General features: G+C 40.7%; 1 protein-coding gene across 3 annotated transcripts in view; it reads left to right on the forward strand.

Annotated features, from left to right (window-relative positions):
- The window catches only part of COL12A1 (collagen type XII alpha 1 chain), a 413,394-nt gene that overhangs the window by 37,256 nt on the left and 351,861 nt on the right, over window positions 1–24,277 (forward strand). For 2 of the 3 annotated variants that reach the window (XM_033936132.1, XM_033936135.1), the window contains exons 3-6: window positions 7,753–7,869; window positions 17,481–17,624; window positions 19,915–19,968; window positions 23,384–23,647. The exons of the other annotated variant lie outside the window; for it this stretch is intronic. In XM_033936132.1, coding sequence (XP_033792023.1) covers window positions 7,753–7,869; window positions 17,481–17,624; window positions 19,915–19,968; window positions 23,384–23,647 — 579 coding nt within the window. The remainder of the gene's footprint in view (window positions 1–7,752; window positions 7,870–17,480; window positions 17,625–19,914; window positions 19,969–23,383; window positions 23,648–24,277) is intronic. 3 annotated transcript variants of the gene reach the window in all.

A 24,277-nucleotide genomic window follows, 5' to 3' on the forward strand; every position in this document is an offset into this window, starting at 1 on the left:
GGGTCCTCTTGTGATATATGTGGATTCAGTTTGTATCGTTATTACTGCGTTTATCAAGGACATTTTGAATAAAGTATAACCGAAGGTCCGAGAACATTGTGCTTCCACAGTTTCGTTTGTTTGGACTTGCTGTTCTTTCCCTGTGGAAATCTGGGTCTCCTTGCTTTTGCTTGCTCTTAGGGGCAGAGAATAGGCATGGTTTGCACTCCCATGGCCGTGCTGTCTTTAGATTTCTATATTGGGTGGTACCACCAGTTTTAAGACCCGAAAGCAACTTTTGTTACCCTTCCAATTTTTAATAAGGGTTGTAAAGCAGACCTCAGCTTTCAATGCTGTTTGCTAATATGCACTGAAATGTTATACATGTGAAGGGTTGTTACCTGACATGAAATGTCTTAGATTTATATGAAGGAGCTTTCAAATCTGCACATGATACTACCATTGGGAAACTGTCAATGATGTACATTTCAGGCACAAGTTGGGCCGAAAAAGTGTAAAAGGAAATGCAGTGAATGACTAGCTATATTTTGACATTGATTCAATTCCTTGTAACCCAGGGAAAGCAAAATATCACAGAAAAGAATATGCATAAGAACATAAGAATTGGGACAGACCAAAGATACATAAAGCCCAGTATCCTGTTTCCAACAGTGGCCAACCCAGGTCACAAATACCTGGCAAGATCCCAAGGAGTAAAGAAGATTTTATGCTGCTTATCCTAGGAATAAGCAGTGGATTTTCCCCAAGCCATCTCAATAATGGCTTATAGACTTTTCTTTTAGGAAGTTATCCAAACCTTTTTTAAACCCTACTAAGCTGACAGCTTTCACCACATTTTTTTAGCAACGAATTCCAGAGTTTAATTTCACATCGAGTGAAGATTTATTTCCTCAGGTTTGCTTTAAATCTACTACTGGAGAAGAGGAGGCTTAGAGGGGATATGATAGAGACCTACAAGATCATGAAGGGCATAGAGAGAGTAGAGAGGGGCAGATTCTTCAAACTTTCAAATAATAAAAGAACAAGAGGGCATTCAGAAAAATTGAAAGGGGACAAATTCAAAACGAATGCTAGGAAGTTCTTCTTTACCCAACGTGTGGTGGACACCTGGAATGCGCTTCCAGAGGATGTAATAGGGCAGAGTACGGTACCGGGGTTTAAGAAAGGATTGGACAATTTCCTGCTGGAAAAGGGGATAGAAGGGTATAGATAGAGGATTACTGCACAGGTCCTGGACCTGTTGGGCTGCCGCGTGAGCGGGCTGCTGGGCACGATGGACCCCCAGGTCTGACGACCAGCGGAGGCATTGCTTATGTTCTTATGTTCATTGCATGCCACCTAGTATTTTTGGGAAAAAGTAAACAAGTGATTCACATCTACTCATTTGGGGGGTGAGGGGGGGAGGGGAAAAGTGCTATATGCCCATTACCTGATAGAACTACATTTAAAAAGCTCCAGTATATTTTGCCAAAAAAATCTTTACTTCCAAAATGTTTTGGGATATTTCTTTTTCCTTTTTGAAAGCCGCAGGAAATTAAGGGCCTACTAATAAAACTACAGTTCTAAACAAGAAGATGGTGCATTCCGTAGGCCACTGAGGAATCTTTTGGGCAATGTGAGATGGAGGCTGAACTCTGTTAAATAACCGGACTGATGTAGTCGCATGGTCCCCTGTCCTCATATTGCGATCATGAAAACCAATCTCAAATGCAAGTTCAATTCTACAGTACTTCCTGTTACCAGCACGAGATAACTTGGTCCCTTAAACTTCAGCACTGTGTTTCCTCTGAATGGACTACTAAAATATTCTCGAGTATTTTTTTTTTAAATAATTTGCCATTTGACGGGTTTGATAGAATTTAAACAAGGCACGAATCATCTACATTATTTATGCACACATTTCTTGCTCTTCTTTGACGACTGAAAGGTTACAAATTCGTAAACCTTCTCATATTTTATTGGCAGGATAACATGCCAGGTGGAATCTGTGAATGTCTTGAATGGTGATCTTTCTGTAAATTACACTATACAAGCCAACGCTTTTTGAAGGCTAAGGGGGTCGTTTTAGTGAGCTTTGGTAACACTAATGCGTGTTTACTGCAGTTTAAAATGTCTAACCTGGGGAGTGGGGGGTAAGGGGTGCTCAGGTATTCCACAGTAGAGAATGACACGGGGACAATTTCCCCGTCCCATCCCCATGATTTTTGTTGCTGTCGCTGTCCCTGCCCCATTCCTGTAAGCTCTGCCTTAACTGCGCATGCCTCAAACACTTATGATTTTGAAGAGTTAAAGGCTTGTGCAGATGAGGACGGAGCTTAGGCATTGGTGGAATGAGGGATTATGACATCACAATCTGAGCTCTAGAATGTTGCTACTTATGATTTTAAAGAGTTTCAGGATTGGAAAAGAAATCTCTAATGTGATGTAATGTGCAGATGAGGAAAGAGCTTAGGCATTGGTGGAATGAGGGATTATGACATCACAATCTGAGATCTAGAATGTTGCTACTTATGATTTTAAAGAGTTTCAGGATTGGAATAGAAATCTCTAATGTGATGTAATGTGCAGATGAGGAAAGAGCTTAGGCATTGGTGGAATGAGGGATTATGACATCACAATCTGAGCTCTAGAATGTTGCTACTTATGATTTTAAAGTGTTTGAGGCTTGTGCAGATGAGGACGGAGCTTAGGCATTGGTGGAATGAGGGATTATGACATCACAATCTGAGCTCTAGAATGTTGCTACTTATGATTTTAAAGTGTTTGAGGCTTGTGCAGATGAGGACGGAGCTTAGGCATTGGTGGAATGAGGGATTATGACATCACAATCTGAGCTCTAGAATGTTGCTACTTATGATTTTAAAGTGTTTGAGGCTTGTACAGATGAGGATGGAGCTTGCCGGAATGGGGCAGGGACAGGATAAGAACTTGCTGGGATGGGAAAATGAGTTACCGTGGGGATGGGGGAATATTTGTCACCGTGTCATTCTCTATTCCATAGTAATTTTGGCATTGGAACACACTTTCCATGCCGTTTTATTTTTTTAGCTCTATTGGCAGGTCTGGGGGTGGAGAGCAGGCATGTTCTGCCCTAATCAGCACAATTACTTTGTTGTGTGCTAAAGGATTAGTGCATGGTTAGCGCTTGATCCCTTACCACCTACAAAATAGGAGGTGGTAGGAGCAGTGGCACAGTGAGGATGGGCGGCGCCCCATCCCGCCCTCATCTCTACCCCCCTGCTCCTTCCCCAATTCCTCCTGCCATGCACGTGCCCCCCTTCCCTTCTCCCATATCTCTGCGAGCAACAACTTCAATGTACTCCTCACGACCCTGGCGGCTCTCTCTCTAATGTCATTTCCTGTGCAGGCACCAGGAAGTGACATCAGCGGGAGAGCTGACAGTCATGAGGAACACATTGAAGTTGTTGCTCGTAGCAGTGAACTAGAGGTATGGGGGAGGGGAAGGAAAAGGGGGGTGCGCACGTGGCAAGGGGAGGAGTGGGAAGAGGCATGACGCAGAGAGGAGGAGGGGTGCTGGCATCCCCACCGACATGGCTTCCGGGCTGGACTGCCCCCCCCCCTCGCTCCCCCCTTACTACACCACTGGGTAGGAGCTCATGCACTAATGGCCACATGCTAATGGGAAAATTAGTGCATGGCCATTAATAGAAAAACTTGGAAATTTGGCCATTTTAACAGGCAGAAAAAATGGCCTTAGTGTGTGGGAGTGGGTTCTTAGATGAAAGCCTGCGGGACAATCGCGTGCAAACAAATGAGCTGAGACAAATGTGCGCAGGATGACAGCGCGCTGGATTAAAAGTTAAATTTAAAGCGCTCCGAGGTGGGCTTGGGGTTTACTTTGAAGTGTTGGTGCTTCTAAGTAAAGTGGTGGGGGGGGAGTCCCTTCCCACCCCCCTCGGAGCGCTTTAAATTTAACTTTTAATCCGGCGCGCTGACATCCTGCGTGCATTCTTCTCTGCTCATTTGTCCGCGCGCGATGGTCTGGGGCGCTTTAGTCCCGTCATCGTGGGAGTGACCTGCTAAGACCACTTTTTACGGCAGTGTGGTAAAAGAGTCCCTAAGTGGCCTTGTTTCTGAGTTTAGCATTTGCTTCACTAGTTCACTTCTATGCTTGATCCTGTTCCTCCCTTTCTAGGTGTTATTTTCTCCTTACTGCCAATGCATGCCTCTCCTGAGCTATATGGTTACGTAGGGAGAGAAGGCGCTGAGCTGGCATGCTTCATAGCCTTAAGAGGGGCGTTTCAAACGCAAAAGAGGGGGAGGGGTAAAACGCGGACCTCACGGAACTGACGGACCTCGTGGATCTAAACCCGCACGTCCTTAAAAATCTGAGGTCCGTGCCGCTTGTAGCTAGTTTCTGGCTCTGACAGACCTCGAAGACAATTTAGCGCTGACGGATCCGTCTCAGCATAGGGAGGGAAAAGTATTAGGACCCGCCAGCGCTAAAATGTAATGTAATGTAATGTAATTTATTTCTTATATACCGCTACATCCGTTAGGTTCTAAGCGGTTTACAGAAAATATACATTAAGATTAGAAATAAGAAAGGTACTTGAAAAATTCCCTTACTGTCCCGAAGGCTCACAATCTAGGTCTGTCAGAGTCAGAGACTTAAAAGTGGCGCGGCTACTTTGCTGGCAATTATTGAATGTTTATTGAGCCCGGACGGCTGGGCCGGGTCCCCCCGCCACTGGTATCTTTTGCAGGAGAGATTTTCTGCAAAACTTCATTAAGGGGAATGGTTTTAGTCTCTGGCTTCTGACAGACCTCGGTGACATTTTAGCGCCGACGGATCCCAATACTTTTCCCTCCCTATGCTGAGACGGATCCGTCGGAGCTAAATTGTCACCGAGGTCTGTCAGAGCCAGAAACTAACTACAAGTGGCACGGACCTCAGATTTTTAAGGACGTGTGGGTTTAGATCCGCGAGGTCCGTCAGGTCCGCGTTTTACCCCTCCCCCGCAAAAAAGCAACCCTAGGGTCCTCCAATATTGATCTTTACGGTGAAGAGTGTACCATAGCCTACGTAGCTTTCCTTTCAAACTGACGCAACCAACAGCATCAATAATGTGCTAAAATATATGCAAGGATAATCCGTATTAACACCTGTACATATGTGGAAAAGTGGATATATATATATATCTTATTAGCTGACTGTTGCGTCGTGCTTCGGAGCTGCAAGTGCTACACCCGGGCTTTCATGAAGCGGATTGAAAAACCCTGTACAGAGTTGCCGACTCTACCCCCACCAACCACCAGTTTTTCAGTTTATGTGGAATCCAGTCATTTGGAACAACCAGCTGGGCGGCTGCTGACCCCCGGCGGCAAAAGCCTGGGGGGGGTGTCTTTGCAGCATCCGGGCCAATTTGCGATCAAGGTTGGTGGTCCTATTTTCCCATACACTGACGTCTTTGTCCAAAGCATGCTCAGGTCATTTGTGTCTGCCTTTGCATTAAATTTGTCCTGAGGCATCGCTGCTGAAACAATATTTTATAATGATATTCTTAAGATATATGTATACAGACGTGTGCACACAACTACATACACATGTACAGTTACACATACGCATATACACAGTATATATATATCAAATATTGTGAATCTGTTGCATGTTTCATACTAAACAGCTCCTTTAGTGGTCTCTAACAATTCTAAGTGTGGTATAAGAGAATGTTAATGCACGCTTGTTTGTAGGTTAATCTCACTGCCTGTGTATGGAGATAAGGAAATGGTAACACCTTAGCACTTAGCACACTCCTTGTATAAGTGTCAGATGGCCATGTTATCCTCTAGTTAGACCCGGCAGCCGATTAAATTTCAAACCAGCTGCTGTTTTGTTGATTTCATTTTCCTTGTCTGAACCATGGTTCGGAAGCAATTTTAAAAGAGGTTGTTTAAGATCAGAATCCGATCTGTTAAACGAGCTGGCGGAATCTGTAGGCAGCGATATCGATACTCCCCCCCAAAAAAACTGCTAAAAAAAAAATGAAGGGAAAAAGAGAGTGTATCTAAATTCCAAATCAAGGTATTTCAGGAAAGTACGGCTGAAACTTGCCTAGATCTGAAATCCTGCTTGAGCAGCACTGTTTTTCTGTACCTACCATGCACCGAGAGTGAGCCAGCCCGAGTGCTGCATGATTTGGCATGACGATGTGAAAGGTAGAATATCATTATAAAATATTTCCAAAGGGTCTTGTCTCTAACGAACCTTGTACATGGAAGCTTTTGTCCAGCGTGAAAAGCTCAACAAAATCGACACTTCATGTCCCCCATGCATGATACTGCGAGATATTCTGTCCGTAGCCTTCAGTTCATTTCTCTCACCAACCCCTGTAATTTTCTTGTCGTTTTGTTTCCATTTTGCCATCATTTGCGCTGATCACTAGTGCCCTCTCCGCTCTTTGCTATGAGTATTGTACATCAATGTCCATTGGTATGCTCTGATTTTTGTCTTTCCATTATTAACCATTGTTTTGTGAAAAGCCATACTGGCATTTTAAAAATAATAAAATGCCCTTTTAAAGTATGGGTCTGTGTGTACCTGGTACAAGAAAGGTGTTCATTTATTGTAGGTGGACACATCTGTTCATCAAACTGGTGTAGATGACTAGGACATTAGTTTATATAAGCTTTGAAAGTAGACACAGGGAAAATATAACATTAAAGATTTCTAGAACTGTTTTCCATTAACCCTCTTATGTTTTAAAATAACACTATGACTATTTCTTGAAACTGATGCACATTCAACACATATATTTGGTATTAGTCATTTTATTGTGCCAGCCATATATGTGCTTCTGTATAAGATTAATCATTCCAATCTCTTCCCCAAGAGACCTGGGATTCTCACCCCATTTTTGTTGGACACACTGCGTCAGAGAGAGCTTAATATGATTCTAGGGCAACCAATGGTGCGGAGACTAGAGCCATGTCTTTCAATAAGCACCCTCTGATATTCCGTAGATTCTAAATTAGTCCTTCACTTCTGGAACATACATGTATTTGTAGAGATTCCCACACACTAGAATACTACTTATTCCTGCTCCGCTGTAAGCTATCAGCATTATACCCTTGCTAGAAAGATACCACATGGGTTACACAGGTCAGTCCCCTGTTATTCTGGCAGTTCTATCTGCTCTGTCAGCATGACCATGTTCTTACAGCAGATGGAGAACTGATAAACCAAGCAGAAGCCATCTCAGATAGGCCGGCAACCTTTGCTGGTATTCCGTGGTCAAGAATGCTGTCATCGTGTTCCATATGACTTAATGCTGTACAGCAAATCCTGTGATTTGGCATGCCTTGTATGGATTGCACCCAGCATGTACAAAGAAAAAAAAAAACACCTCAGTCCTTTTAATTGTTCCGTGAAATGTTTGCATTTGTGGTTATCAGCTGTAAACTCATTGTACCCGTATCCAGATGTGTTCTCTATTGTGCTTGAGTTTGCTGGCCATTCTCGGATGACTCAGCAATTCAAGGAGCAACTGTTATGTACTGTCCTCGTAACATATAATTCTTTAGTGTGTCGTCGTATCTTGTCTGCTTTTATTTTAATCTCCTTTCGCCAACAACATATCTTTATGTTGGTTGGAAACAAATTTATGCAAAGACATCCTTAGTAAGCTTTGCTTAAAATTTTCTGTTTGTGCATCTCTCTCTGTGGTTCAAATTAAAGCATTCCATGTTGACCGTTTCTAAAGTACAGCTATTGTAAACTGTCTTTTGCAGTTCAACCGCCATCAAATGTACAGTTTGAAATCATAAACGAAAACTCAGTTCGCATGTCATGGAGTCCGCCACCCGATAGAATACGAGGTTACAAAATTACAGTGGTCCCCTCACAGGGTAAGTTAAAATTTTCAAGTGAAAAGCCAGAAATGCAAGGGATCCGCATAATCCACTCTCAGCGACCCTTGAGTAATACTCTATGGCAGTGGTCTCAAACTCGTGGCCCGGGGGCCACATGCGGCCCGCCAGGTCCTATTTTGAGGCCCTCGGTATGTTTATCATAATCACAAAAGTAAAATAAAACACTTTCTTGATCCTATGTCTCTTTAGCTATAAATTACAATATTATTCTTAAGACTTAGCCAAACAGAAAGATTTATAAACTATAAACAGCTTTACCTCATGCAAAATTGTCATTTCTTTAATAAGACATTAACTATTTTTTTCTGCGGCCCTCCAAGTACCTACAAATCCAAAATGCGGCCCTGCAAAGGGTTTGAGTTTGAGACCACTGCTCTATGGCATTTGCCTTGGTAAAAATCTGGAATGATCTTTCATCAGAAATTAGACTTCTTTCTTCTTTGACATTTTTTTAGGAAAACTTTGAAGATGTATCTTTTCCAGAAATTCTTAACTGATAAATAAGGGACTGTAACAGATGAATTTTCTGTCCAATCATTGTTTTCCTTTGTCTTTTTAATTAATTTTGAGAACCGGATCGAGTCCCTAGTGGTAACGACCCAGTATATAAGACTAAGGATTGGATTGGACTGCTATTAAAGCCTTGGGCTCACAATTACTGAATTTGGTTTAATAAATGTGTTTACAGATGCGTTTTTAAAGATATTTCTTTAAAAAATATTTTTAATGAAGGAGGAAAAAGCCTCAGACTCACGCCTACCACTAGCAAGTTAGCATGCGAACAGGCTTACGCACAGAGATTTTAAAAAAACCTTCTCCTCACCAAACACTTTCTTTCAAACAAATTATTTTAAATTCACTTAAATCATGAGCCAAAATACTGTTATTTAAATGTTATACATGCAAACAGACTGTGTTATATCATAATATCTTTAAACGTTCCGATAATATGCTTGAAGTTACATTTCCCCCCCCAATACTTTCATACTCTTTCAGAGATGCTTAGAAGAAGGAAATAATGAAAAATATCAGATTCCAGAATTTTTTTTTTTTTTATTATAAGCATGCTTGCATGTTATACTTTGGGGAAATAATCTTGGGATTTTCCTTTTGGTCAGGCCAAAGTTTTCTAAAAGAAAAAAGTTTTAATTTCTACTGAATTTGTTAGGTAGTAGATAGCAGCTCTTAGAAGCCAAGATTCTCCATTTGTGCACAGAACAGGTACAATGTGCACAGAAGAAGAGCAGGTATCCACACTCTGCTCTATTAATACCCCTCAGTTCTATTTTGGCAGGATGATTTCTAAGAGTGAGAGTAATTCAATTTCCGTATCTGTGCAGTTCTTGAACTAAATGCTAAGACTGCCAACAGTGCTGTCAACCAGTGGAAATATGTCCACTGGGAAATAGTCTGAGATCACTAACTCATTTGTCAAATAATACTAAGCTTTCAAATTACCACTGATTGGATCCAGATTTGAACCAGTGGCTGCTCAAATTTACTGAGACATTCAATCCCTTGAATAGCAGTGGTAGCTGTAGTATAATAGCTTGTAGATATTGAAGGGAAAAAAAAAAGGTTTGGACAAATTCCTGGAGGAAAAGTCCATAGTTTGATATTGAGAAAACCTGGGGGAAGCCACTGCTTGTCCTGGGATTGGTAGCATAGACTATTGCTACTATTTGGGTTTCTGCCAGGTACTTTTAATCACCAGTCTTTAGTAGGTTTCCTTATGAGCATTCTGCCCTGATAGAGGATCTAAAGAAATGTCCTTAGCAGCTGTATACTCTCTGGACTTCTCCTCTAGAAGAGAAGTGCTCTGTAACTCTTTTTTTTCTGGTATTAAGGCTCTCTGAGCCTTTAGGTACAAAGTCCTTTGTAGGTGGTCCCTTCCCTAAAGGGCACATCACCCTGAGATGCTCTGTCCTGTTGTTCCTCCTGAGCCCCTCCTCTGGTCCCTTCTTAGTTATGCAGGCTTAATCTTGTTTCTTTTCACTTTCTCTTCTCTCAGGATAGTAGTGGAGGATTGGCCCTCTGTTATAAGATTTCCTGGTACAGACTCAGCAGCTTTTTGTAGGCTATGTCAGGTGTACCCCACTCCTTGTTTTGCCTTTTAGTAGATGAGTTCAGTGTGGGAGTCAAGAGTCACTCTTCTTCTCTTGTAGCAATGGTGCAATGGCTGGGGAGCATGAGCCAATGACAAGGCTACTCCTACTGGGTTTGGAATTTATACCAACGCAGTTTCCCTCCAAAGAATGTCTCCTCCTGCTACTAAGAAAGCCAGATCTCTGTTCCAGAAGCTGTGAGAGTATTCTAAGTCAGAACGTCACACTCCTTATACTGGTAGAGTCTCTAGAGGTCTCTACTGAGCAGTTTCTAGCAAACAGAATCTGTGGGCCTAAACATATTGTTCACATGCATCTATCTTAGGAAATTATTTTGAAAGAGACTGAAAACCCACCATTTTGATGTAGCCTTCAATCCATAACCCTACTCCCCACTGCCCTAGCCAGTAGATTAAAATGTCCCCAACAGGTTGTGCCCAGAATTTTGGCCAGGGATTAAGGTTGCACTTCTTAATTCCCTATTGTTTATTTCTGGATATAAAATGGTGTAGTAGCCATGTTTATCATAGAAACATAGAAACATGATGGCAGATAAAGGCCAAATGGCCCATCTAGTCTGCCCATCCACAGTAACCATTATCCAAGTTTCCAAGTTTATTATAAGATTTGATTAATCGCCTATTCAAGGTTCTAGGTGATGTACAACATCAATTACAGATTTAGGGTAAAAATACATATTTATAACAACTTAAAACAAATCAAATAGTCTGAAATACTTAACATGACTAAACATATACAATATAACAATAACCATACGTGACAACAATAGGTAAGGTAATGGAAAGAAATACAATTCAATGTAAAAGAAACATTTAAGGATAAAAACAATAGGGAGAGGTACGGAAATTTAAAATGGACTGAAAAAAGATTCAATATCTGTTTTTCTCTCTAAGAGATCCCACGTGCCTATCCCAGGCCCTTTTGAATTCAGACACAGTCTCCACCACTTCTTCCGGAAGACTGTTCTATGCATCTGCCATCCTTTCTGTAAAAAAAGTATTTCCTTAGATTACTCCTGAGCCTATCACCTCTTAAATCCATCCTATGTCCTCTCAATCCAGAGCATCCTTTCAAATGAAAGGGACTCGACTCATGTACATTTACACCACATAGGTATTTAAATGTCTCTCTAGAAACTATACTAACAATAACAATCTTAAATAAATTACTGCAGCAAAAAAATTGTTGTAAAAATGTTATAAGCCAAGCGGTGGAACTATCCTTTGAAAAACCATTTAAGTAAAGTGGAGAAAAAAGCTTCAACTAATTTTATATGCAGACGGCAACCCAATGAGTTTTTTAGCCGTTCTTACTCTGTATCATAGGCAAAAAAAACTCCACTATTTCTCTAAATGAAATCTTTAAAAATAGGAAGATATTTCACCACTGTGCACAGGAAACAGGAAAAAGAACCTTCAGGAAGGTAACACTTATCTTCACAGCGGTTGATGTAAGCTAGGATCGCGATCCAAAAACGCAATGATCTTACTGCTTACATCAACAGCTGTGAAGATAAATGTTACCTTCCTGAAGGTTCTTTTTCCAGTTCCCTGTGCTAAAAAGCTCATTGGGTTGCCGTCTGCATATAAAATTAGTTGAGGCTTTTTTCTCCACTTTACTTAAATGGTTTTTCAAAGGATAGTTCCACCACTTGGCTTATAACATTTTTGCAACAATTTTTTTGCTGCAGTAATTTATTTAAATGTCTCTATCATATCTTCCCTCTCCCACCTTTCCTTCAAAGTATACATATTGAGATCTTTAGGTCTGTCCCCATACGCCTTATGACGAAGACCATGTACCATTTTAGTAGCCTTCCTCTGGACTGATCCATCCTTTTAATATATTTTTGAAGGTGCGGCCTTCAGAATTGTACATAATATTCTAAAAGAGGTCTCACCAGTCTTATACAGGTGCACCAATACCTCCTTTTTCCTACTGGCCATACCTCTTCCTATGCACCTTAGCATCCTTCTAGCTTTTGCTGTCATCTTTTCAACTTATTTGGCCACCTTAAGATCATCACCCAAGTCTCGCTCTTCTGTCATGCATGTAAAATCTAAAACACCCACTATCTCTCACCGCACATTATATGACTACTCTGAAGCAGGCCCCTTCCCAATACCAATTCTGCCACCACTACGCAGACCGTCCAAACAACACATAAAAAAACAACGATCACTAAAAAAACTAACTTACTCCCACATCTGTCCAATCGATCCGACCAACTACCAAAACCTACATGGCTCCTACTTAAATATAAGATCCATGAGGAACAAGTCCATACTAATTAAGGACTGGCTGAAAGAAACCAACCCTGACTTCGCCCTATTTACAGAAACATGGCTATTATCCGACAACGATATTATTATCCAAGACTGCCTTCCCCCAGGCTTCAAAATTTTATCGCTAGCTAGGACCTGGGGTAGGGGGGGAGGCCTAGCCATAATTTTTAAAGACAACCTACACTGCTCTATTCTAAACTCAAAATCCACTCCCAACCTCGAAATTCTTTCAGTCTCACTATCATCCAAATCCCTAACAGCTGCTTTAACAACAACTCTGTTTTATGTTCCACCAAAAAAATGGAACCTTGCCAAGGATGACTTCTTCGAATTCTTACTAACTAACTCTCTATCTTGCCCTTACAACCTACTATGTGGAGATATTAATATCCACCTTGAAAAAATAGACCAACCTGAAACCACAGAACTCTGGTCACTCATCTCTTCACTAGGGTACCTCAAACCCCCCCCAGTTAAAACCCATCAAAAAGGCCATCAGCTAGATCTTGTTTCTTTCTCTTCTCGAGAGCTACCTCACCCCAAAATAATCTGGAAACAAGAACACTGGACCGACTCACTATGGTCGGATCATAGCCTCTGCAATTTTGAACTTGATTGCCAACTAAAAACTATGAGTCCAACAAATTATATCCCAAACACAAGAAATAAAAAATTCCATACCAGCAGAGGTAAGATAAATCCTGTAGAATTCTGGTCTCACTATGAGATCATATCAGAACAAAACAAACAAACCGATCAATTCATGAACTCCTGGATTACTGATAGCACCAATATCCTAAATAAAATGGCCCCCATCAAAACCCGCAGAAAGAGAGTTAAAAACCTAGAGGGCTGGTTTGACACAGAACTGCTAATGCTAAAGAGAGACCTAAGAAAATCGGAAAGGCTTTGGCTAAAATCAGGAACGCAAGAGCACAGAACCGCCTGGAGATTAAAAGTAAAAACCTACAAAAATCGATCCAAAGAAAAACGCAAAAACTTCTATGCCCTCAAAATTGGCGACATCTCAACCAACAGCAACAAGCTTTTTAAGCTGGTAAATGATCTATACAATATAGAAACATTTATCAACACACCCGAAGAGCCCACTCTAACAGCAAACAGCTTGGCGGATTTCTTCACCTCCAAAATACAAAAACTAAGATCCTCTCTTACCGACCCAACCAAGCCCCACTGGTGTTACCCCATTCTACTAGACTCAGGCGATTCCAGAGCTGACCTGTACTGGAACACATTCTCACCCATAGACTGGCAAACTTTTAATAAACACTACAATAAGTATGCCAACTCCTACTGCAGACTGGACACCTGCCCCCCTAATGTCATGAAATCGGCCCCAGTCCATTTTAAGGCCAAAATGCTGACTTGGATCAACTCTCTACTATCCTCGGGGAAGTTCCCAGTAGAACAAGGGCACATTATGATTACACCAATTAAGAAAAATACTAAAGAGCCTTCTAACATGGCTTCCAACTTTAGACCTATCGCCAATATCCCCCTGGTTACCAAAATAGCAGAAGGGATAGTAAACACCGAACTCACCACATACTTAGAAAAACACAATATCTTGCACGACAATCAATCCGGCTTCCGGTCAGGTCACAGTACCGAAACAATTTTAGCTTCCCTGCTCGACTACCTTCATCAACTATTCAGCCAAGGCTCTTGTGCTCTAATATTGCAACTCGATCTAAGTAGCGCATTTGACTTGGTTGACCAAGACACTCTACTAGACTGTCTGACTTCTATTGGAATCTCAGGCCATGTTCTCAATTGGTTCCATGGATTCCTGACAACAAGAACCTACAAGGTGTTCAAGGACGATACTACCTCCTACATCTGGGACAACCCTTGTGGAGTCCCACAAGGCTCCCCCCTGTCCCCCACCCTATTTAACATCTACCTTGTCTCCCTAGGAAATCTCCTACAAAGCTTAAAGCTCAAATTTTTCATCTACGCTGACGACATCACAATAATCATTCCGCTCTCTTACTTTACCTCAGAGTTTCTAAACTCGCTATCCTTCACCCTAAATCAGATCGAACTTTGGATGTCAGCATTTAGACTAAAGCTAAACCCAGAAAAAACTAAACTTCTCTTAGTATCCCCAAACGACAAAATTAAGGAAACTACGATAACCATCAATGGACTTGACTACTGTATTGAACAATCATTAAAAATATTAGGAGTCACTTTAGACAAGCATCTCACTCTGGAGAAACACACTGACCTAGTATTTAAAAAAAGCATCTCGGTACTCTGGAAACTCCGCACCATTAAAAAATACTTTGATGACACCTCCTTTCGTCTGCTGGTCCAATCTTCCATTCTTGGTGTCCTAGACTACTGTAACATCATTTATCTAGGCGCCTTCAAGAAAATCACCAGGAAACTGAGACTGGTCCAAAATACTGCCATCCGCCTTATCTTTGGCCTGAAGAAATGGGAACACATATCCCCTTTCTACAACAAGTTGCACTGGTTGCCATTCGAATCCAGAGTTCTATTTAAGTTTTCTTGCATCTGCTACAAAACCGTATCTGGTATGTCACCAGCCTATCTTTACCCCCACTTCAACCTGAACTATAATAAGAAGAGCTCCCGCAGATCAACTTTGTTCGCTTTTCCCTCACTGAAATCGTGCCATCTTAAAAGATTCTTCGAACGAACCTTCTCTTTTCAAGCGGCCAAACTAAATTCATGGCTCGCCCAAATCATACTTGACTGCTCTTCATACCCCCCCTTCAGAAAAAAGCTCAAAACTCTACTTTTTAACGGACCAAATCCCTAACGCTCCCCTCTTCCGCCATAACGTTTCCCCTCTCCACCTTAGAAAACAGATCAAACCCTTCTTTGCAACAGACCTATCCCTTAACGCCCCCTTCCCCCATCTCACCCCCCCTCTCCTCTTCCTCTTTTTTCCGCCCCCCCCTTTTTTTCCCAGCTAATATGCTGGGTTCCCCCCCTCTCTTAAACTTAATTGTATCCTACTACAGCACACTCTGTATGTACCCGTATTTGGCCCTTCCCTCACCTAATTTGTTATTGTAAACGAGTTTGACTCTACGATTGCTTTGTTATGTTTCCTCTTTTTCTAATCGCACTGTATGTAATTCATCTATCTGTTGTGAACCGCCTTGAACTCCCTGGGTATGGCGGTATACAAAATAAAATATTATTATTATTATTATTATAAGTTCTTCACCCCGTAAACTGTACCATTTCTTTGGGTTTTTGCAGCCCAAGTGCATGACCTTGGATTTCTTTGCATTAAATTTTAGCTGTCCAATTTCAGTCCATTCTTCAAGCTTCACTAGGTCTTTCTTCATGTTATTCACATTATCCGGGGTGTCTACTCTATTGCAGATTTAGGTAATATCCGCAAAGAGGCAATTCTTACCTGACAGACCTTCAGCAATATTGCTTATAAAAATGTTAAAAAGAACAGGCCCAAGAACAGAACCTTGGTAACATCCCTTTCCTTAGAGTGATCTCCATTAACCACTACCCTCTGTTATCTTCCACTCAACCAGTTCTTGACCCAGCCCGTCACTTTGGGGCCCATCCTGAGAGCACTCAGTTTATTTAGTAGAGGTCTGTATGGAACACTTTCAGAGGCTTTTCTAAAATCTAAATATACCATATCTAACGCATTCCTTGGTCACCCAGTCAAAGAAATTGATCAGATTTTCTGTCAAGACCTAGCTCTAGTGAATCCATGTTGCCTCTGGTCCTGCAATCCACCAGATTCCAGAAACTTCACTATTCTCTGTTTTAAAAGCGTTTCCATTAATTTGCTTACTACTTCTTCCTTCAACTTTTGTGTAGAGGGACCACATCCACCCTTCTCCAGTCCTCTGGTACCACTCCCAACTCTAGAGATGCATTGAAAAAGGGAATAGCCATCAGAACTTCCCTAAGTTCCTTCATTACCCTTGGATGTATACCATCTGGCCCCATCACTTTGTCTACCTTTAATTTAGCTAGCTCCTCACGAATCCAGTCCTCTGATAATCAATCAGGGTCAACTACTCCTCCATCCCTATTCGCATTTGTCTTCTGTGGTCCTGCTCCTGGCGCTTCAGCCATGAACACAGAACAGAAATATTTGTTAAGCAATTTAGCCTTTTCTTTATCATCTTCTACATATTCCTCCCTTTCACTTTTGAGTCTCACAATGCCACCTTTGCACTTCTTCCTGTCATTGATAAATCTAAAAAATGTCATGTCTTCCCATTTTACTGTGTCAGCTATTTTCTCTTCCATTTGTATCTTTGCTTTCCTGACTACTCGACCAGCCTCTCTTAACTTTTCCAGATATTTTTGCCTGTTTACCTCTTTTTGCGATCTTTTGTAGTTTATGAAATTTAACCTCTTATTACCTGCTTAGCTACCACTTTTGAGAAGCAAAGCGGCCTTTTTTCCCCTCTTACTTTTACTTGCTTGCCTCACAAAAAGGTTTGTCGCCCTTACAATAACTCCTTTCAGTTTTGCCCACTGCTTTCCTACTCCTTCCAGTCATTCCCATCCAGACAACAATTCCTTGACATAATCCACTTTTAAAGGTAATATATAGAAATAAAATAAAAACATAAAGGAAAGAAGGTGATATCTTTTTTGCTTATTTCTGATCTGAAGAAGAAGGGTGACCTTCGAAAGCTAATCAAACAATGCATTAAACTCCCAGGCTGCTGTAGAAACCTCGACCGCCTTAGTTAATCCAATAAAAAAGGTATCACCTTATTTCCTTTATGGGTTTGTTTTATTTCTATATATTACTTGGATATAACTATAAAAAATATGGTCCATGTACTTCATTGGTGCTACCTTTATATATCAGTTTGTAAAGTGGACAGGCTACACATAGAAATAACGAAATTGCTGTTTTCGTATGTTCCTTGTTATTTTTATAATATTTGTAAAATGGCTACTCCTGCTGCATATACAGATACACACATGAGCACTCCTACATGTCCTTGTATGTATTTAAAAACCCCAAAACAAAACCCTGGGTTCGGCAAAACCTTTGTAAAATACCGATGGAATAAAGCACGTCCTGACCTAGATGTCTCAATTCCAGTCTCAAGGTTCTATGCAAGGTGGGCTTTCAGGGATCTTAGATACTTAACACTTTGCTATGTATAATATTTTGCAGATGGATTCATTAAAGAACTAAGTCTTCCAGCCACAGCTACTGAAACGTTACTTGTAGACCTTTTCCAAGATAAAGAGTATGAAGTAACAATAATGTCATTTGATGACTTTGAAGAAAGTTTGCCTGTCACAGGCCAGCTTACAAGTAAGTATGACGATGTATTGCCGGTGATCTGATTTAGGTGAGAATTGTAGCTGCAATATTTATAGAAATAATGATAAGCTGACGATTAATAATGGCAGTAGACTCTGATTATCTTACAACTGTTAGTTAATTTCTATTAGTAATGGACACAAGAAACATTGCTCACTGATATAGTTGATTTGGGGGGGTCTTTTACTAAGGTGCACTAGCCGATTTAGCGCATGCTAAATGCTAATGCATCCATTATATTCTATGGATGTGTTAGCTTTTAGCGCGTGCTAAATCAGTTAGCATACCTTAGTAAAAGACCCCCATTATGAATTAACATTAGGCATGCAATATTTTTAAGCTAAATTCTTGAATATAAATCAACAGAAAAAAAGGGACGAAAGTACCCAAGTAGACAAAACCCCACCAAAAGTGAGATAAGTAAGACTCTTTCCTATCAACTATTATTTTTGTTGATCTCGTACAAGCTTTTCTGACAATAAAGGTTATCTGGATGCAGAATTTTACTTATCCCACTTCTTTCTTTTTTCTTTTAATATAAATCAAATCAGATGAATAGAAATTGAATGTATCACCCACCTTTACTTCTACAGGGTGGGGTACAGGATAAATGGCACACCAACAAATCTGAGCCCGACAAATGCGCCCCGACAATTGCGCACATGGACATGGACAAGCAATTCAATTACACCGCACATATTGCCTGGAGCCCGGAACCCTTGCAATTATGTGTTAGTATTTCTTTTTTCTTTTTATCAGGTCCGACGCGGCCTGTTTCGCGGAATAAATAAGTCTCCCGATGCGTCAGGGCTATTAATGCAATGGACTAACGGAGGCTTAACAGCAGTAGACCACACTTCTGCCGATTCCAGACTTATTTGTCCTGTGAAATGCAGGCTGCGTCGGACCTGATAAAAAGAAAAAAAACTGCAACAGTTCCAGGCTTCAGGCAATACGTGCGGTGTAATTGAATTGTTTAAATACAGCATTTGTGAGATAAGTACCGCTTTTGGCATATGAATTTTGAAAAGGTTGCAATATATAAAATTTTTGCTTTACACCGATCTGCTGTTTTCCATTTGAAATAACTTGTTTGGCAATTGAAATAATATGAAGAAAACTAAGAATGGAGAAAATCAATTGTTGTTTAAACTCCCTAGGCAATAGTTTTGTCTTTTTTTTTATAAATTATAAATTTTTGAAGGGTGGGTAATTTATTGAATATTAAAATAAAGTCATGTAGTTTATAAAGGAAAAATAGGGAGGTGGTTGGCATCCTATGATGTTATTGGAACATATATAAGGCTGTATGGCTATATGATCAGAACCCTAAATTGGGAATACTGCTCCAAATTCTGAGGTATACAACCACAAAGTTAAGAAAAGAACCTATATTATAAAGAATTAGCCATACAAGATTTATTTCAGATAAGGTGGTTTATTGATTTATTCATTATCTTGTAGAGAATGACACGGGGATAAATTTTCCACATTCCCCTGGGATCTCTCTGTCTTTGTCCCATTCTAGCAAGTTCTGTCCCAGTCCCTGTCTCATTCCTGCAATCTCTGTCCTCATCTGCATAAGCCTCAAACACTAAAATCATAAGTTGTTCGAGGCTTGTGGGGGTTAAGGCAGAGTTTGTAGGAATGGGACAGGGACAGAACTCGCAGGGATGGGATGGGGATATTGAGATCCCACAGGGATGGGGAATAATTGGTCCCCATGCCGTCCCTTTTAGGGACCTGAATATTGCCACTAACCAGATAAATCCTACTTTGCCCAGATTCCGTCCCTGGATCACCCTGGCATTAACTGGATAATGTCACCAAGATCTGCAGTTATGTGCCACTGAAAATCCAGCGCAGTTTCATGCCCAGCTAAATCATTTGAAATATCAGGCCCAGTGTGAATAATGTCTGAATCAATTGCCCTACAAATAATTAAATATGAACATTAATCATTTCAAAAGACATCAATTCTCCCTAATATATGCAAACAAGAAATCTAACGAAACACAGTAAGCACAATTTTTAGAAATCAAAATTCACCCAGGAGATAAATATGTAGATCAGAATGGATTAGTTGTTCAGAAATAATCAGTAGTGATATATCTGACTCAAATGAATCCAATGAAGCAATCAACCAAATACATTCAAAAGATGGTAACATCAATTAGTTCCAGTATTTTGGTAGATCACCAGAAAGAGCTGTAGAAGGACGGGGAAAGTTTCTTGCCACATTTAAATGGCACTGATATGGTTGTATTTCTTTATTTTTCAGTTCAAACAGGTGGTCCATTGAAACCAGAAGAAAAACCTAGAGTTCAGTTGCCAAGTAAGCATCAGTTTTATATTTTCATTACTGCTGCTGCTTTTAGTTAAAAAGTATTAATCACCATGAAAACTGTAGCACACCACCTTGTGTTACCATAAATGATTAGAATAAATGATTTTTAATTCTCTAAGATGCACCTGACCATAAGATACACCTAGGTGTAGAGGAGGAAAAATCAAGAAAAAAAAATATTCTGAACCAAATGGTGTACCCTGTCCTACCTCTCTGCCCTGTTCCCTGCCCCCCTCTGGTGGTCTAGTGGTAGGCCGGGACGGAGTGTGTGGGGGGGGGGAGGGATGTGCCACATTGGTATAGGAATTTCCTGTCATCAGAATGCCACAACCAGCATCAAAATAAGTATAGTAACTCAACTCCAGGATTCATTGACGTCTCCAGTTATTTTCATAATATTTATCTTCCTCCATTGTTGAGTATTTCCATGTTTTATACCCCTCCTCCCGTCTAAGAATAAACATCATTGTTGGTATTTCCATGTTTTAACCCCCACCGTACCTTTTTAAATCCTGGTGGTCCAGCGGTGTATTGGCAGGAGCGAGCTTTCCCCATTCCTGCCTGGCCCTGCGCTGCTCCCTGAATGGTTGCCGTCAGTTCTCGCGGGTCCCGCGAGAACTGATGGCAACCATTCAGGGAGTGGCATGAGCCTAGGCAGGAGTGCGGAAAGCTCGCTCCTACTGATACACCGCTGGACCACCAGGGTTTTCAAAGGCAGAAACAAAGGTAATATTCACTCCATAAGATGTACAGACATTTCCACCCACTTTTTTTTTTTTGGGGGGGGGGTGCGTCTTATGGAGCGAAAAATACGGTACATAACACAAACACAATCTGGCTGCTATTTGGTGCTATTTAGCTGGCCAGATAGCACACAGCCTGCTATCCGCTGATATTCAGTGGGAGATGAATATCGCATTTGGTGGATTGGACGGTGACCGCCAACATTCATCAGCTTGCAGGCTAAGTTCAGCAGTCAGATAGACCCGCCTAAAAAGCAGCTCTGTCTTTGGCTGCTAGGACTTAGCTGACCAACTGATGAATGTCTTGGCTAGCCAAAAAACCCTGACATTTCAATGCCGGTTGCCAAATATGGCGCTGACATTGAATTTCCTGTTTCGCCACCAACTGTGGGAGATAGCCAGCTGTCTCCTGAGGTCTGAATATTGGCCACAGTGGATTCCTATACGGAAAGAGAATGGAAGCAAAATAAACAATGGTGCTTTGATGGCAACTCCAGTAATTGGGAAATAAGGCCAGACTTCTATGGTCTGTGCCCCCCAATTATGAGTCTATAATTTTGGCAATATATTCTCTGATTGCATTAATAATCAAACATAGATATCATAGAAATATGCAATCTTACTTAATTTAAGCAAATTCAGCATTCATGGCCTTATTCCCCCACTACTGGAGTTGCCATTGAAGCCTCACGCCAGATCTGTCTCATTATAATTGGGCAATTTCAACATTCATTTCTCCCCATGTAGGATCCTCAGAGTCGAGCGCAGTAATCCTTCATAATGTTTTAGAAAAACTTCTCAAATGGTCATTGATCCTTTTTTTTGTTTATCTTTTTTCATAATATTAAAATAAATATTTTTTCCTTTTTTCATTTAATTATACTTGAGAATGTCCTAAAATCAGGCACTTATCTTTTAATGTTGAAGTTCTGTCAGCTTGGGATCTGATTTTAGGGCATTCTTAAGTATAATTAAAGGAAAAAAGGAAAAAATATTTATATAAATATTATGAAAAAAGATAAACAAAAAAAAGGATCAATAATGATTTGAGAAGTTTCTCTAAAACATTATGAAGGACTAGTTGTTTAGCCCTTTACATTAATGGGTGCTAGCAGCCCTTCTCCCTTACTTTTACCTCCTCCCTGTCCAGCATCACCTCCCTCCCTTTCCCTGCTCCCCCCATATAGCAGTAGCCTTTCTCCTTTTATCTCCCTCTGTCCAGCAGCACCCCTCCCATTCCCTGCTCCCCCTGTCCAGCAGTAGCTCTTCTCCTTTACGTCCTGCTCCCCCCCTGTCCAGCAGTAGCCCCAGGAAAAGAGTGATTGGCCTTAACAACCAATTATTGTCTCTAATTGGTGCCAAATGAACTAATTAGCATTAAGGCACATAATTATCTTTAGTCAGCATACTATAAATTGCATGCTGAAATTCCAGAGCGCACAAATCCAAAGGGTGCATGGACTTGGGAGAGTCATGGGCAGACCAGAGTTATGCCAGGAAGTTATGTGCATAGATTATAGAATACTGGCATTTATGTGCCTAACTACCCACCATTTGGCTGGTGTAATTGCTCGTACTTAAAGTGAGGCGTGTAAATGCAGACGTATGCTACCATTATAGAATCCACGCTTTCTACTATTAATACTCCAGAAAAATAGTTGTAGTAATTTCTCTGCTAGATGGTATTATACTATTTCTCTTCTTCTGAATTACACAAATATTTCCAAATGGAAAAAGGGAAAGGGAATGGGGATTTATATACTGCCTTTTTATGGCTTTGGCATTCAAAGTGGTGGGCACTGGAAGATTGAGTGACTTCCCTAGGGTCACAAGGAGTAGCACTGGGATTTGATCTCACAATCTCTGAGTGCAGAGGCAGCAGTTCTACCAGTAAGCCACACCTTCCCCACACTGTTTGATTACTGTAAGTAAATTAGGGTAAAGAGAAATGTGACTTGCCCAGGATCACACAAATTGGTTGAAGCAAGACTTTACTTTGATGAGAGTAACTACAGTATAATCTCATTATAACGGACTCGCTTAGAATGGAACCTCGTCTATAGTGGACGAGGTCTGCTGGTCCCGACCGAGCACCTGTATAAACATGCAGAAACCATCGCATATAGCGGACTCGCCTATAACGGACTTTCGAATATAACGGACAACCAATTTGGTCCCCAGAGCCACTTTTAACTGTAGTTTTGTTCGTCTATAACAGATATGCAGGCTCCGCCTACAAGGCACGTGGCATGCCGGTGATATAGTATCAAAATGCAGTTCAGAAGAAAATGACAGATTATTTTTCTTTCCAGTATAGTACGACATAATGCTTTAGAACATCTTTAGGTGTTGTGGTTTTGCAATCATTTCTTGCCAAACCAATGTTTTGATGACTTTTTTTTATTGATGTTGCTGATTTGCTTGTTCAGTGACTGTTGTTCATTGATTATACGTTGTTTCAAGTTGACCTAAATAAAGTTTAAAAAAAATGCAACTCTGGATATAACGGACCCTGGATATAACGGACCGTTTTCCCAGGTCCCTTGAAGTCCATTATAACGAGATTATACTGTAGCGATAAAGTTGAAGATATATCCATTATCTTTTTACAAGGTCTGTATGGTAAGTAATGCTGTTTTTCTTGCTATCTTTTCTTCTAGAATGCTCTATCACAGCACTGACAGATTTGGTGTTTCTTGTGGATGGCTCATGGAGTGTGGGGAGAAATAACTTCAAATACATTTTAGACTTCATCATTTCTCTTGTATCTGCATTTGATATTGGCGAAGATAAGACCAGGGTTGGCGTTGTCCAGTACAGTTCTGATACAAGAACTGAATTTAACTTAAATAAGTACTACAAAAAGAATGAACTTATCTCTGCAATTGGACGAATACCTTATAAAGGTGGCAACACAATGACAGGTACATATTTTCATTTACATTTTATCTTGGCCTTCCATTTTGTGTTATCTTTCATTACTATTCCTTATTTTATTTATTTATTTCAGTATTTATATACCACTTATAACCTAAGTGGTTTACATTCAGGCACTCAAGCATTTGTCCCTAGCTGTCCTGGTAGGCTCACACTCTATCTAATGTACCTGGGGCAATGGGGGAATTAAGCCCAGGGTCACAAGGAGCATCTTGGTCTCTGGGATCTCTCGATTCCCATCATTTAGTTCTCTCTAATTCCAAGCAGGCAAACTATGAATTCACTCGACATTCTGCCTTCTTTTTTTTTTTGGCATTCAAAACTTGGAATGATCTCCCTTCTGCTATTTGTACTGAACAATCTTTTACGAGGGGTTGCTGAAAAGTTCTCAGCCCATCCAAGATGAGAATGATGCAGAGCCATGAAACTTAGAAGTTATTCCACACTTTTCTTGACACTTCATTTCATTTCATATCATTGAAATGAAAAGTTTCAAGAAAAGTGTGGAATAACTTGGAAGTTTCATTGCTCTACATCATTCTTTTCTTGGTTGGACTGAGAACCTTTCAGCGGCCCCTCATAATGTGATGTCATAATGCCTCATTCCAACAATGCCT

This window comes from Geotrypetes seraphini, chromosome 3, assembly GCF_902459505.1.
Source record: "Geotrypetes seraphini chromosome 3, aGeoSer1.1, whole genome shotgun sequence".
Classification (NCBI taxonomy): Eukaryota; Metazoa; Chordata; class Amphibia; order Gymnophiona; family Dermophiidae; genus Geotrypetes; species Geotrypetes seraphini.